Source organism: Dicentrarchus labrax, unplaced genomic scaffold (genome assembly GCF_905237075.1).
Source record: "Dicentrarchus labrax unplaced genomic scaffold, dlabrax2021, whole genome shotgun sequence".
In the NCBI taxonomy this organism is placed as follows: Eukaryota; Metazoa; Chordata; class Actinopteri; family Moronidae; genus Dicentrarchus; species Dicentrarchus labrax.
This window is the reverse complement of record NW_026136712.1, coordinates 3,660,978-3,675,344: the sequence shown is the minus strand read 5'-3', so window position 1 is coordinate 3,675,344 and position 14,367 is coordinate 3,660,978. Positions and strand designations below refer to the sequence as shown.

General features: G+C 41.4%; 1 protein-coding gene across 1 annotated transcript in view; it reads left to right on the top strand.

The window, feature by feature from the left end:
• LOC127372860 (caskin-2-like) overlaps positions 1-14,367 on the top strand; it is a 57,172-nt gene that overhangs the window by 18,460 nt on the left and 24,345 nt on the right. Inside the window, 4 exon segments of the mRNA XM_051416735.1 lie at positions 6,946-6,997; positions 11,052-11,149; positions 12,933-13,078; positions 13,608-13,703. Of these exon segments, the coding sequence (XP_051272695.1) occupies positions 6,946-6,997; positions 11,052-11,149; positions 12,933-13,078; positions 13,608-13,703 (392 nt within the window).

The window sequence follows — 14,367 nt, the reverse complement described above, 5'->3', positions numbered from 1 at the left end:
GAGAACAGCTACTCTGAGCCAAATAAAACTGGGTTTTCTCCCTGAACACACACAGGACCTTATTGTTGAAATGATTCATAATACATTTGAAAGGAAGACAAGCTGTAAAGAAGACGAGTACACAGATGATTACATGATGAGCCCTGGCAATTACAGTTATGCACATGTTATAATACAGAAGTGTTATTAAGCAACAACATTATTTTCAGCATTATTCTGTAATTGCTGCACATTTGCTCCAAGTATTTAGCTCATCCTTGCTAACAGATGTAAGAAACTGGCAGTGGAGTGACTTTGTGGCAGGAACATGTGGTTCTAAGACTTCAGGAGTGCTACTGCATGTGTGAAAGAAGTTGTATAAAACCTTTTGTGACTACAGAGGGAGCTGATGAATGTCCTCTAGTGATGTCACTTGAGTCAGCATCAACTGGGTCTGAAGACTACAAGTTTGAAAAGGAAAAGAATCTGGGGGTGGGGAGTTCTGTAGCCTGTTTCTCATCTCTACATGAGGCTACATTAGCCGCTGCAAGCATAACACACCTGAAGCTCTGACCAAATTGTCGGTGGTCAAGTTGCATTGTGGGTAATGTAGGCAGCAGGTGTTGACAAAGAATCTGTGCAGTAAAACAGTTTGGGTTCTTTTTTTAGTAACCTGTCCATCATGATTGTAGGAGTGCAGTGCTAAATTGCTGCAGAACTCTTTGAGATACTCCCCCCCAATTTGCTCTTTTTTGTTTTATATTCAGCCCTCAGGCATTGATATTTGACTTCGACATTTCAGTTGAAGCCAGAGGACCATTGTGGCAGTTAGGCTCAAGCCCAACCAGGGTTTTAAACATCTAATCTTCCCTGCCTTTCAAAACATGTACTCACCATCTTTAACAGGAACTAGGCTGGTTTTAGCAGCTTTATTGTAGTACTGTACTGTAGTTTTGAAGAGGCCAAAATCTTGCTCTCCAGATTCAAGAAAACATGTTTGTTGGTATAGACAACAGTGAAAATGAATCCTACTAATTGTGAATCATATCGGAATCGCGATATTATTATTTTTTAACATGTCGTGCAGCACTACTTTATTGTGTTTTTTGGTTTTGAAACCCCGTTATCACCTTCCTTGCTAAAAGTCTCACCACTTCACTGTTATTTTTGATGGTGGACTGACTCTTCTCTTTTTTTGGGAAAGCTGTGGCAGCAGCAGTTCAAGCTGACACAGGCAATCACTCTTTCTCCCTGTCCTCCTCACTACAGAGAGCTGGAGGATGACTCCCACTTGGTGAGACTTAACATCCCAGTTTAATCACATTGTTTTACTCTCTCCACACACACACACACACACACACACACACACACACACACACACACACACACACACACACACACACACACACACACACACACACACACACTCCTACGGGGATATGGTGACCACCTCACCACTTGCCAAGGATGCTGGCACTGCTGGGGACACTGTTAGCTGGGATTTTACAGTCAATTCAAGGTTGCAGACACCTTTATGGATTATAAACCTTAAAACATTTCTTTTCCTCCATTTTAAATCATTTATAGGTAACATTAAACATGTGCAATTAATAAATTAGACTTGTAATAAACAACAACAGTGTGTTGCGTGCAGAAACTGCATTCCTAATCATGTTTTTGGAGCCTTATTAGGAATTCTGTGGGACAGCTGGAGTGAAGCCAAGACCCTGCTCTGCTTTGGTGGTTTGGTTTGAGGGACTGTGTTTACCCTCTCAGTAATCAGTGCAGTTAGATGGATGTGTTCCTCAGATAAGTGTTTCCCTTGATGAGGTCCTTACCTGACCACAAACCATTTATCGCCCTAGACGTATGATGACCTTAAATTACCCCCCTTTAGTCGCTCCCCTGTATTTTGGTCTCGCCCCAGGCCGCTGTGGCTTCACTGTTTGTATGCTGGCTACCTCGCGGTGTGGGGGCCAGCCCACAACTCCCGAACCGAGTGTCCCTTTTGGCTTTTGTTAATGAGAAGCTGGCGTGGGTGGAAGTGGGTTTAAATTCCCTGCGGCATAACTCCAAGGAATATTTTCCAGATATAGAGGACAGTTAACACAATTCCAAAGAGCCTAGCCTGTAAGAAACCACTGTTATTCCTGATGTTTTTTTGTCAAAACACCAGTGGAAAGGCTTTTCTGTCTTTTTCCAAAACATTAAAAAAGTTAAGTCAATCTCGATGCAGCAAAGTGGAGTAATAATACTGGAAGACAAGGTAACTCAGATATAGCCAGATAGTAAAAGAAAAGGGCAAATGTCAGAAAGCTGCACTCAACAGTACAATATGAGAAGCACTGTGTACCAAGCAACATTTAAGATACACTACACAAGACTATGAAAAATGAAGAGGTGTTGCTCGTCATGAGGAAACCACAGAGAATTGCCATTTAGCTCTGCAGGGTTTTCAGTATTTTCAGTCGAAACAGGCAGCTGTTTTCAGTGAAAATGCTCTTTTCCCACTGTACACTACCTGCCCTGTAGCAACCAGCTGGTGAGCATAGTGGAGCATTCTGCATTCAGCAGATAAAGAGTCGGGTATTTCTTTCAAGAATCGGAGTGTTTACAGGTATAATCACGGTTCCATGAATGGAAGTGACTCTGCTGGAACCATTTACTGTCTAACTGGACGAGAGAAGGCAAAAAGTTTGGACATGCTACGGCCTTTTTGCTGAGATGTTGTTTGGCTAGATAAGATGTCAGCAGTGATCCTCGTGACATACTACATGAGCCATTGCCGCGCCTGATGCTCATTTTTGTTCCAGATAACCCTGTTTTGTTGGGCTGATATTGCGTTTTCTGATCCCAGACTTGATAGACTTCTGAATATTGAATTCCTTCATGTTCACACCGGTATCTCTTGCCGGCATGTACAATTACGTAGTGTGCCTTTACAGACCGATGCTGATTGTTGTCAATTGTTTATGCATTAGCCTTCCAGTATTTACATGCATTGACCGCGATCAAAGACGTTTTAAAATGGATTTTTGCAGCCGTGCAAACCAAACCAACACACGCCTCTGCCAACTGCAGCCTTGTTGAACGAGACAAATACAAGCCAGCCAGCTTTTTTGTTCTCTTTTATTTTTTATTTACATTTTCCAGCTTCTCTCCCTTCTCTGAAGAGGTTCAGAGGTATTTGCTCACCTGTCTGATCTCACTGCGAGGGTTTTAAAAAGTGTGTTTTCTTGTTTACGCACCTGCCACACACACTTAAAAAAACACTCCCCTCACCTCACTTGAATGGGGGAATATATTCATCTTTCCCCCTCTCCCCATCCTCTCCTCCCCCTTCTCTTTATTTCCCTCCTCTTTTCAGCGTTGCTTTGCTCCTCTGTGAACTACGTTTTCTACTTCAAAGCACTGAGATCCCTTTCTTCTGTCCAGGATGCTTCAGCTGATGAGAAAGGTGCAGAGGAACATAACAACAGTAGTTCAGAGCATCGCTTATGCATCTGATAAGGTTATCAAAACACAGGATCACATGGTTTCTTCTCTTTGTTTGTCGCAACCATAGAAAACAATAGAGGGATTCCACGCTGTCAACTCTTCGGCTCTTTGCATTCAATAATTTTTGTTTCGGTGGACATCAGCTTTCAGCAGGGAGCAAAGCCTGTAATTTCCCTGTCTCTGCAAGAAAGCACAATGCATGAGATTTACTACACATCTGTTTGCACCAACTTCTAGGGGTGAGGGATGGGGGCACACACACACACACACACACACACACACACACACACACCCACACACACACACACACACACACACTCATAGAGTCAACATGCTGGTAACTTAATTGATCCTGTTGTCAGAAGGAGCCCCCTACTACTTTTGTGCGAGGAGGGAAGGAGGGAGGGGATGGAAAGCAGAAGGGAGAACAGGGAGTTGACAGTTTTGTAGATACATAGTCAGAGAGACAGTGAGCGAGTAGGATAGCATGGTGGGTGTGCTATGCAAGGAATGCCGGCTCATGTTGTAACTAGAACTCCTGAAAGGCCCTGTTCTTTCCATACCGCTGGGACAGTTTAGACCCCGTTTTGGCAAGCAGCCCAACGCCCAACCCCTCTATCTGTCTCATTATCAATGTGCCTTTTTGTGCCTTCAGGCTCTTGTTTTTATGCATGCGAGTCTTGAGCAGCTACAGCTCCACTGTAGGCCTGCATGTAAACCTCTAGCATGACTGTACCCAGTTTGTGCGCATTGATGTTGGCATTTTGGTGGAGAATTTCCTCCAAAACTCCCCTGCAGGGCTGTGAATGTTTGCATTTCTGACACGGTAGCCTCCAGTGGGAATTGATTTCTTGACCAGGGAAGTGAGAATTCCTAGCTCTAGGAGAAATGGTAGACATCCTATATGAAGCTCCTTAAATATCCTAGAATTGTATCCACATCTGTCCGTACATTTTGGCATAGTGAGGAATATCAGTAGAATTTACTAATTGGTTACATTATGGAATGCAGCACAATATCTTTTTTTTTTAAACGTCTTTGTTAGTTTTTTTTTAGTAGAGTTTTTTTATGCACAGAAAACCTAACTGCAATCAGAATATTTTTTCCCTTTATGACTTTTCTGAGCTGAAAAATAACATCAATAAACCAGAAAGAAAGACAGAATTAAATATTTAATCAGCGCTCCAGTGGGAACCACTTTAAATGCTATGTATTCCCAAATTGCTTCATATTCTCTTATTCTTCTTATATTGAGTATTTATTCTAGACAGCCTTTTCACAGAAAGTTGTTTTGCTAAAGCTGCTTACGTTTAAACATTTCCTTTTGATGATGTAATCCATTTAGTCTTTTCCACAAGTTTTATTCCTACATTTATACTTAAAGGTCCAGTGTGTAACATTTTAGAAGGATCTATTGTCAGAAATAGAATATAATATCCATAGGTATGTTTTCATTAGTCTATAATCACCTGAAAACAAGAACTGTTGTGTTTTTGTTACCTTAGAATGAGCTGTTTGTATCTACAGAAGGAGCGGGTCCTCTTCTACTGTCGGAGTCCACCATGTTGAACCACCATGTTTCTACAGTAGCCCACAACAGACAAACAAAACACTGGCTCTAGATATTCAGCGTATTCAGTTGGTTGCAATCTGCAACTGTACCACAGATGCCACTAAATCCTACACACTGGACCTTTAAAGGATTGTTTCCATTTATTACAAACTAGGTCTCATTTTCATAGTTTTAGCCATCATACCTATGGATAACAAATAACATTGCTCTACCAAGTCAATATCTGAGATCTGGGTTGCGGCAACATCACTAAAAAGAAGGACCAATAAACATGAGCAGTGCTAGGTGAAGTGGGTAAGCTTTTTGGATTGTCAGTTTTGGAAAGTTACAGAAATTGGTTGATGCAGCTCCCAGGGGAAGGGGGTATTCAGACACCATTCAGAAAAATTGTGAAATATGACAATTTCTCAGAGCCTGATTTAATGTCTTTCAATTACTTGTTCTGTTTCACCAAAAGTTTAAAATCCAAAGAGATTCTGTTTACAATGACATGAAACAGAAAAGCTATAATGGGTCACAGGTGATTTATTTTCTGTCAATCAATTAATCAATGAATTGATTGTTGTTTCAGCACTAATCTATAATGGCAGTTAGATCAATGACAGTTACCAGCTATATCTGCAGACTTACTGTCTCGCCTGGTATAGTTTTCTTTCTCTTCCTGTCTCTGTATGTACACACACACACACACACACACACACACACACACACACACACACACACACACACACACACACACACACACTAATGTGATTTCCCACACCTAAGTGGGAGAAAACAGTGAGGGAGATTGAGTGCGATGAATGGTTCTGTATTCAGAGGCCTTGGCTGTCCGGTTCCTGTGTGGGTCTTGGTGGACAGTAGGGCCTTTAAAGTAGGTCTCGGCTGTAGGTTGTCCAAGGATATTTAGCCGTGTGAGGACAGTTTCCTGCCCTCATTAGAGGCTGGAGATGGACGTTTGAGATAGAAATAGATATTTGAAGTATCATAGGACTGAGAATGAGGCTTTAAGGGTTGAGTAGGGCATTGGGATGATGGCCAGATTCGATTGGCGTTGGATGATACTTAGAAAGAGGATTATGCATGTAGAAGAGGAACTTAGTGTTGTCACAATAAAGATTTCGATTTAAGATTAAAACAAAAATTTAAACAACTATGCTTCCATTGCAACCCTTGGACAGCTTTGTAGCCGTCTCTGTGCTTCCCAGGGAAAATATATCCATTACATAACAGTTTTGACCATTTGTAAACTAATTGGAAACTGGTATTCAATTGAAGACAATTGGAGAAAATATTTTTAAATCAATAGAAAATGTTGAATTTGACTTGTGAAAGAGACAGAATAGAGGAGTAGACTAAAGTATGTTTCCTCTTGGAGTACACAGTGAATGACTAAGACATGGGACAAGTAGCAGTCTGTCTGTTTCAAGGTGAGTGGAAAAAAAAACTTGTTCTGTCTTGCTAACAGACTTATCCTATTTTTGCTGCTGTGGAAAAAAGACCTATATGTTTGTTTTAAGGTTGTCACTTTCAGTTCAAAAGAGCTGTGATAAGATAGCGGTGTAAACGAGGTGGAATGGTACATTTCTGCGAGGCAGAATCATTTGTTTATGATTCATTTGGCTGCCATGAGGGTGTCAGACACGCTGATAGAGGGAAGGGTGAGGCAGCAGGAGGTGAGGAAAGCTCACCATCCTGTCGGGGCTGTCAGGTTGTTTGAAGGAAGGAGTGATGACGGGGAAAAAAACCCACTGTGAAAACACACATAGGGTCCTGCAGGGATGGAGGGATTTCTGGAGAGTGCTCTGATGAAAAGAAAAATATGTCACCAAATACTAATGGTCTTTTTCCATTCCCTCCCTCCCCCCTCCCCTCTATCTTTTGTCTTCTTCCAGAGTTGCTGGGCTCCACCAAGAGACTCAACATCAACTACCAAGACTCAGACGGGTAAGAGGGGTGTGTGTGGGCTTCTGTTTGTGTGTGTCAGCCTGTGAGATAAGCACAAAGTCAAGTCAAAAGAATGCAATGGAAGAGTCACCGTGTCTTGAGTGACATGCAGATTGAAAGAAAAGCGCCCTACCTGTGGATGAAGACAAACCGGTGTCTTACCAGTGTGACTCATGTAATCACCCGCATGTTTCGACATATAGTGCCCTTCAGAGTCAGTATCAAACCCTTTAGAGACGGAGAGAATTACAGGAAAATCAGGTTTTATAGTTAGAGACACAAATTTTATATAATTAATATATGACAGCTGAAGAATTTGAGAAAGAAAAGTTCTCGATTTGGTCATAAATATTCATTTAGATTCACAACAACTGCTTCCAGAGGTGCGTAGTACATTTACTCCTGTACTTAATCTTTCTAAATCAATTGTACCTGTAAATAGTAGCAGAAGTTGAAGCATTGAAACTTTGGTTACTGTTGCTACATCTATCAAGTTCTCTGTTCTTGCAAGGCATATATTCAGTTTATAGTTGCCAGGGCTGAACAATAAAATACACCAAAATAAAGGAAATTTTTCTTTCCGGAGTTGATGATGAAAGTAGCTAAGGAGTGAGCCGTCATGCTTCCTTCTTATCTCTGTTGAGAGTTACACATGCTCAGTACCGATCGGGCAGAGAAAATGCCGTTGGGTAAAGACAATGTTTATGAGCTGAAGCGCCACCGGGAGTTTCAGTTACCCTGGAAACAAGAGTTTAGTTCAGTGGCATTAGAGGATGTGGGTGAAACTCTAACTATGTATTGTGCAGTTTGCCGCAAGTTTGCAAACTAGGCAGATAAAACAGAGTTGTTTTATTTTTTCATATTTTTGGGGCTTTAATTGCCTTTAATCAATAGTGATAGCTGAAGAGTGACAGGAAAGAGGGAAGAAAGAGAGGGGGGATGACACACAGCAAAGGGCCACAGGGGGAAGGGGGAAAGTAAAAATTGGCGTTACCTGCTTAGCTTAGATACAGAGATTAAATGTATGTTTTGATGTCGTTATGTCCAAACAGTAAGTTTTACTTTTAACATTGAAAAAAGAAAAACTTTTAGAATGAGTACTAGCCCAAGTGTTTGGTTGGCGTAACACTGTCTCCAATACCTCCAGTAGCATAGCCTTAGCATCCAGGACTGTCTTCTACTACACAATGGGGCTTTTTTCTTTAAATGGAACCCTAAACACACAAAATAATGTAGTAAGAGATGCTTCTTGGCCACCCTCCAAAGTTTGTAGATATCACTCCCACTAGAGCCTCATGCACACACATCAGCATGTGGAGAAATACAAAGCTTGAAAGACACTGCTCTACCTAGTTACTAGTTAATTGCTAAGCTATTATTGAACCGTTGCTGTTTGGGGTAGGGGTTACTTAGTTTGGCAGAAAAATCTGCGAGTTCTGAATCAAATGTATTTTCAGTAAAATTATAGATTGGGTGAAATGTGGGTGAAAGCTCTGTGCCAATATTTTTCTCCTTTTTTTGTAACCTTACTGTAATTATTTTGATGACAACTTTTACTTCTGCCTGATTACAGTGTTTGGCTGTTCTGCCCACTTGCTGCTTCGACCCTCCCTAGATTGAGGCTTGTTGTTTTTCGTTTCAGACACACACACTTTATTCAAGGTGTTTAGTCTCTGTTCTTATCCATCAAATGTATTTTTTGAGATCTATCAAAGAAGGCCATCAGACTTGCAAAGAATCCCGCTCTGCAAGCTGCTGTGTGTGTTAATGTGTCAGCCTACGTGCAGTGTGTGCACTGTGTGACTTAGACCTGCTGCGTGTGTGTACATGCTGGGTCAATGCAGTACGTGGGAGGTGATACACAATAGGGGTGTTGAAATTAAACATGTCCATCCATGATGGAGTGTGTGTGTGTGTGTGTGTGTGTGTGTGTGTGTGTGTGTGTGTGTGTGTGTGTGTGTGTGTGTGTGTGTGTGTGTGTGTGTGTGTGTGTGTGTGTGTGTGAGAGAGAGTGGTACAGAGGAAGGGGTTACCTGTGATATATGAAACCAGTGCAGAGGGATGGAAGAGGGGAGGGGAAGGTTAGCAAACAATCGCTTGTCACTGAGTCAACACCATCCCAGAGAGAGAGATTGACACAGTGTGTGTGTCTGTAGAAAGTGGCTTAAGTGACTCAGGATATGGACAGGGTATGGTCTGGTAGAAGAGTAGATGGATGGATAAATGAATGTGTGTGTGTGTGTGTGTGTCTGTGGCTGAGGGGCATGGAGGCCTAAACAATGACTCTGATAAGATAAGCCACTTCACAGTCTGGAGATCCCTCAGATTTCATATCAGCACAGACTGATGTCTAAACTTGATAACCTCTAACTTGCCTCACTCACCTTAGTCAGGCTCTCTTTGGGCTGGCTTCACTAATCCTTGCATTGGTAATCCTGGATACTCTTCCTGGATAACTCAAGTCAAACAAAACTGCACAGCTCTAAATGTGTTCATATTTTAGAGGTAGAGTTCTTGAGTATTTATACAAGACCTAAGTCTAATTTCAAAGGGAAGTCAGGTTATTGCAACAGCATTTAATTACATTCAATGTGAATGATATGAAATATAAGATAACAACTAAAATGGAAATAATGCAATGACCAAATACTACAAGTTAGCCTAGGGCTCTAAATAAGACTGAATTGCATTACAGGCCTTATTAAATACACAGCCTCCATCTCCCTGTCCATCTTGGGATCCTGTAGAAGTTATATCACTGACTAACACGTAACTTTGAGCTTGGCAAGACGGATTCTCACGTCATCTTGTGATTTTGTGATCTTGCGAATCCAGCTGTCTCGCAAGGTTTCAGTTAGCTAGCTAACTGACAAACCTTATTTATTGATATAGGCCTCATATTATTAGTGCAGCATCACCAGTCAGTTGCACTCTTACTGCTGACAAGATGTAAATAGCAGAGGTAAAATGGGAAAAGCCTCACTCACCTGAGTTTACTTTACGGGCTGTGACATTTAACACATGATGGACAACTGCAAACTCGGACCAGACAACAAACAATGAATCAGATTAATGCAAGATAAATATGAGAAAGGATATGTAGTCAGCATATTTGTTAGGCATTGGTGTGTTTTGGTGAAAAACCAATGGAAACATTTTTAAACACCTATATTGATCTCTGCTGAGAAAGCTACATTCAGTTCTCTTTCCAAATGCATCCAGACTGTTTATTGCCACTGGTGCCCAGGTGCTCAGGGCTTCCTCAATGACTGCCTGAGGCTGTGTGAAATCATCTGAAAGCCCTCTGTGCTGTAGTTGCTATTTTATCCCCACATATGGGGAGTGTGTCTCCTTGGAGGGTCACCTCCTCTGGAGCACTCACTGTCTGCGTCGCTCCAAGCAAAAGCAAAACTCGTCGCCCAGAATTTATTTATGCCTTTAATTTCTCCCTCTGTGGAATATACTGCGACCTGACAGACACAAACACACACATTTCATCTCCGAAGCTTTGATGAACTCAGACGCATTCGTGCACACACACACACACACACACACACACACACACACACACACACACACACACACGCAGAAAAGATCCTTATCTCAATCTGCAGTTTGATGTGGGAGCGAACACAAATGAACACACATCATTTCTTAGCCTATAGTTGTGATGATGCATACTGCACACACACACACACACACACACACACACACACACACACACACACACAGAGTTGCCTTCTCAGTCTGAAGTGTTGATGGGCGGATGGGGAAACACACTCATAAAACACACATAAATTCTTATCTGAGGCTGCAGTTTATAATGGGATCTCACAGCGCACACGCACGCACACACACACACACAACGTCGCACATCTTAGTGTGGAGTTTTGATGAGAGCACACACTCACATCATCTTCGTCTGGAGTTCTGAGAAGAGTTGCAGCTGTAAACTCATCAGTATGATTTATAACCCCTCTCATCTCCTTGTTTTGTCCCCTTCTCGCTCTCCCTTGACCTCCCACCCTCCCCCCCTTTTCTCTCTCGCTCACAGCTTCTCAGCGCTGCACCATGCCGCTCTGACGGGCACCACAGAGCTCCTGTCTCTGCTGCTGGAGGCCCAGGCCACGGTGGATATCAAGGACATCAACGGTATCATGATGGCAGAACAGCTTTACCTGCTGAACCAGTCTCACCAGACAAACCCAGACCTTAAAAAACAAAAATGCTCACGCCTGGGAAGTCAGTTGGGGTTCATATTGAGCCTGAAACTTCCTCAACAGCTTTCTGACACTCTCAGCTGAAAATAAGTTTGAGCCATATGAATAAATATGATTCACTTTGAAGTTTGTCTGCCGTGCAGTGACAGACTCCAAGCGGAACAGATATAGTAGAATTTGTGCGGGAGTGGCAGCGGCTGTGACCAGAGGCGTATAGTGTTCATAACCGTATGTGCAGGGTTCCAAATTAACCTTTTGGTCTATATGCCAATGGCTGCTGAACTAAAATATTGTACTGGCCAAAATATTTAAAACCTGCCATAACGCTACATAAGATACAATGTATAGTGGTACCTTTTATTTGGAATCATTTTGAGGTTTGGACTGCTGGTTGGACGAAACAAGTGTCAATTTGGGATCTGGGTAATTGTGACAGAATTTCTCACTAATTTTAGAGTTTCTAGAAACTAAACAATCAGTGGATTAATGGAGAAAAATACAGTATCAGCAGATTAATCCATGAGGAAAATCATCATGATAATAATAATACAACTATACAAAATAGTTCAAAATGAACTCTACCTCAACCACCTACAACAGTAAAATCCTGCTTTTGCATTAATGCATAAGAAATAATAATCTATTAATGCAACAGCATAATGGGGGTGGCATTTTTCTGCATTAAGTACAGTAATACTGTAGTGCACTTTCCTGATTATTCTTTTCAATGCATCACTTTTACTTACAATGGTGTATTTTGTAATACAAAACAGAATAAAGACCACGACTATTGCCAGATGCTTTTATGAAATAAAACATTAAGCTTTGGGTAAAAAGAGCAGAGCACTATATTAGGAATGTGCATTTTCATTACTGAGGCCAATGTTGTATGCATCTCAATGGGATCTGATATACTGTACGGCGGCACAGTTAGTCAGTGTTAAGCACTGTCGCTTCGCAGCAAGAAAGTCCTTGGTTCGTATCCTGGGTGGAGCTGAGCCTTTATGTGTGGAGTTTGGCCAATTCTCCAGTCAGTGCCCAGGGCAATGCATGGTTGCTGCCCACTGCTCCTACTAGTCAAATGCAGATAAAAAATGTGGTTCTCCTTAAGCAGCTTGTCAAGTGGCCAGAAAAATACACTGATGCTGCTTTAAAGATGTCTTCAGTAGGAACCAATGGGCTTGGGTCCCAGTGCCAAAGTCAGGGTAGTCCAAACATTTTTTTTGCTTTTTGTGGGATTTGTAAGAAAAATAGAGTAATGCCAGCCTTTTGTCACTTTAGTGGAGCACTCCCAATGATTTAGTATTACACTTCCATAAACTTGGATGACTTGCCAGAGACAGATAAAGCAAGAACAAAATCAATGCAGCGATGGCCAAGATAGTCTGACTTTGAGTTCCTAATATGGGTCAAAAAACTTGATCCTACACTTCCCATGATGCAATTTGATATTTTCTTTTGTTAGACCCTTCCTGCTTGGTTAACCCTGACCGACTTTCTGTTAAAAATCCCCAGCACAAGTTGAGATAACCCTGATGACATCACTATGATATCATCATGCTTGTATTGTCAGACTTAACAAAGATCCTTCAGAGCAACAGAAGACATTATACAACTGTTTTCACAGGCTGATTAGTACCCACCATGAATAGTAAATTGAAGTTGACATGTCTAATCAGTAGTGCTCCATCCCTCACTCATGTTTCTGTCTGTAGGCATGCGTCCCCTGCACTACGCAGCATGGCAGGGTAAAGCTGACTCTGTTTTACTGTTGCTGAGAGCTGGAGCTTCAGTCAACTCCCCTTCCCATGATGGACAGATACCGTTACATCTCTCTGCTCAGTATGGACACTATGAGGTGGTGAGTACGCACACACACACAAGGACACCTCAGCTGCCAAAGGCAAAGTTCCAAGGCATTACCAGTCCTCCCATTTCACTGAAATCTACCCCCTTTGTGTCTCAGCCTGTATTGTCCACCAACAATACCAGTAATACCATTAATGCCATGACATAGGTTTTTCACAAGAGTCTACAGGCAGTGAACACACACATTCCTCTCCTCCAGCCTCTTCCTCCTGGAATGTCTTAATGGATAGATACACATATCACAGACACAGACACACACACACACACACACAAACCTCAACCCGTCATATATATTGAGGGTGACCTCTTCAGTACAACACAATGCTGGCAATCCTAAACAAAGGCCACAGCAGAGCTATCATGTGTTAATGTCTTCTGTTCAAAGACAAAATATCAACACACACACACACACACACACACACACACACACAGAATGTGTTGGGATGACTGTCATGTGAGTGCCAGTGCATAATATATGAGGTGATATCACTTACGTTATCCTTTCTCCCTTTCTCTCTCAGTCTGAGATGTTGCTGCAGCACCAGTCTAATCCCTGTCTGATGAACAAGGCGAAGAAGACTCCTCTAGATCTGGCCTGTGAGTTCGGCAGACTGAAGGTATGAGAATATTTGTGTGTTGTTTTCATATATCAATCTATGAATATCAATCTTTCATTAAAAACCTTCATCACCTACAGCATGATGGATTTGACACAATTTGTTTAACTGTAGCCCTCAAGATGATATTCTGTCTTCAATCAACCAATCAAGTTTTATTTATATTGTATCTTTCAAACAAATAAAATGCAGTTAAAAACAAGAAACTGACTAAAGAGATAATTATACTATAATTATAATATAATGTTACAATAAAGGATTAAGAGACTAATGCACACCAAGAGAACAACAACAAAAAGAAAAAGTCAAATAAGACAACAAGATAATAAAAGATGGCAATAATCAAAATAAAAAATCAAATTATGAAATACTACACAAAATAAATTGATTATAATAGAACAGTGAAATGTTAATAACAGAATAAAATTAGTAAATAAAATAAGTACAAATATTAAAACCATAAAATTATAAAACACTACATAAAAGCCAGACATTCATCGTCCCTGCCATCATTAGCATCATCAGTACAAAAATATCAGTGCTATGCATAGACCATTACCGCACTGGTAGTCACAAAACTATGCGCAGTAGGAAAGTGCACACCTCACACACAGTTCAATGTGTGAGTTGTGCACTTTCAGAGTGATGTGGGTGTGGTACACTG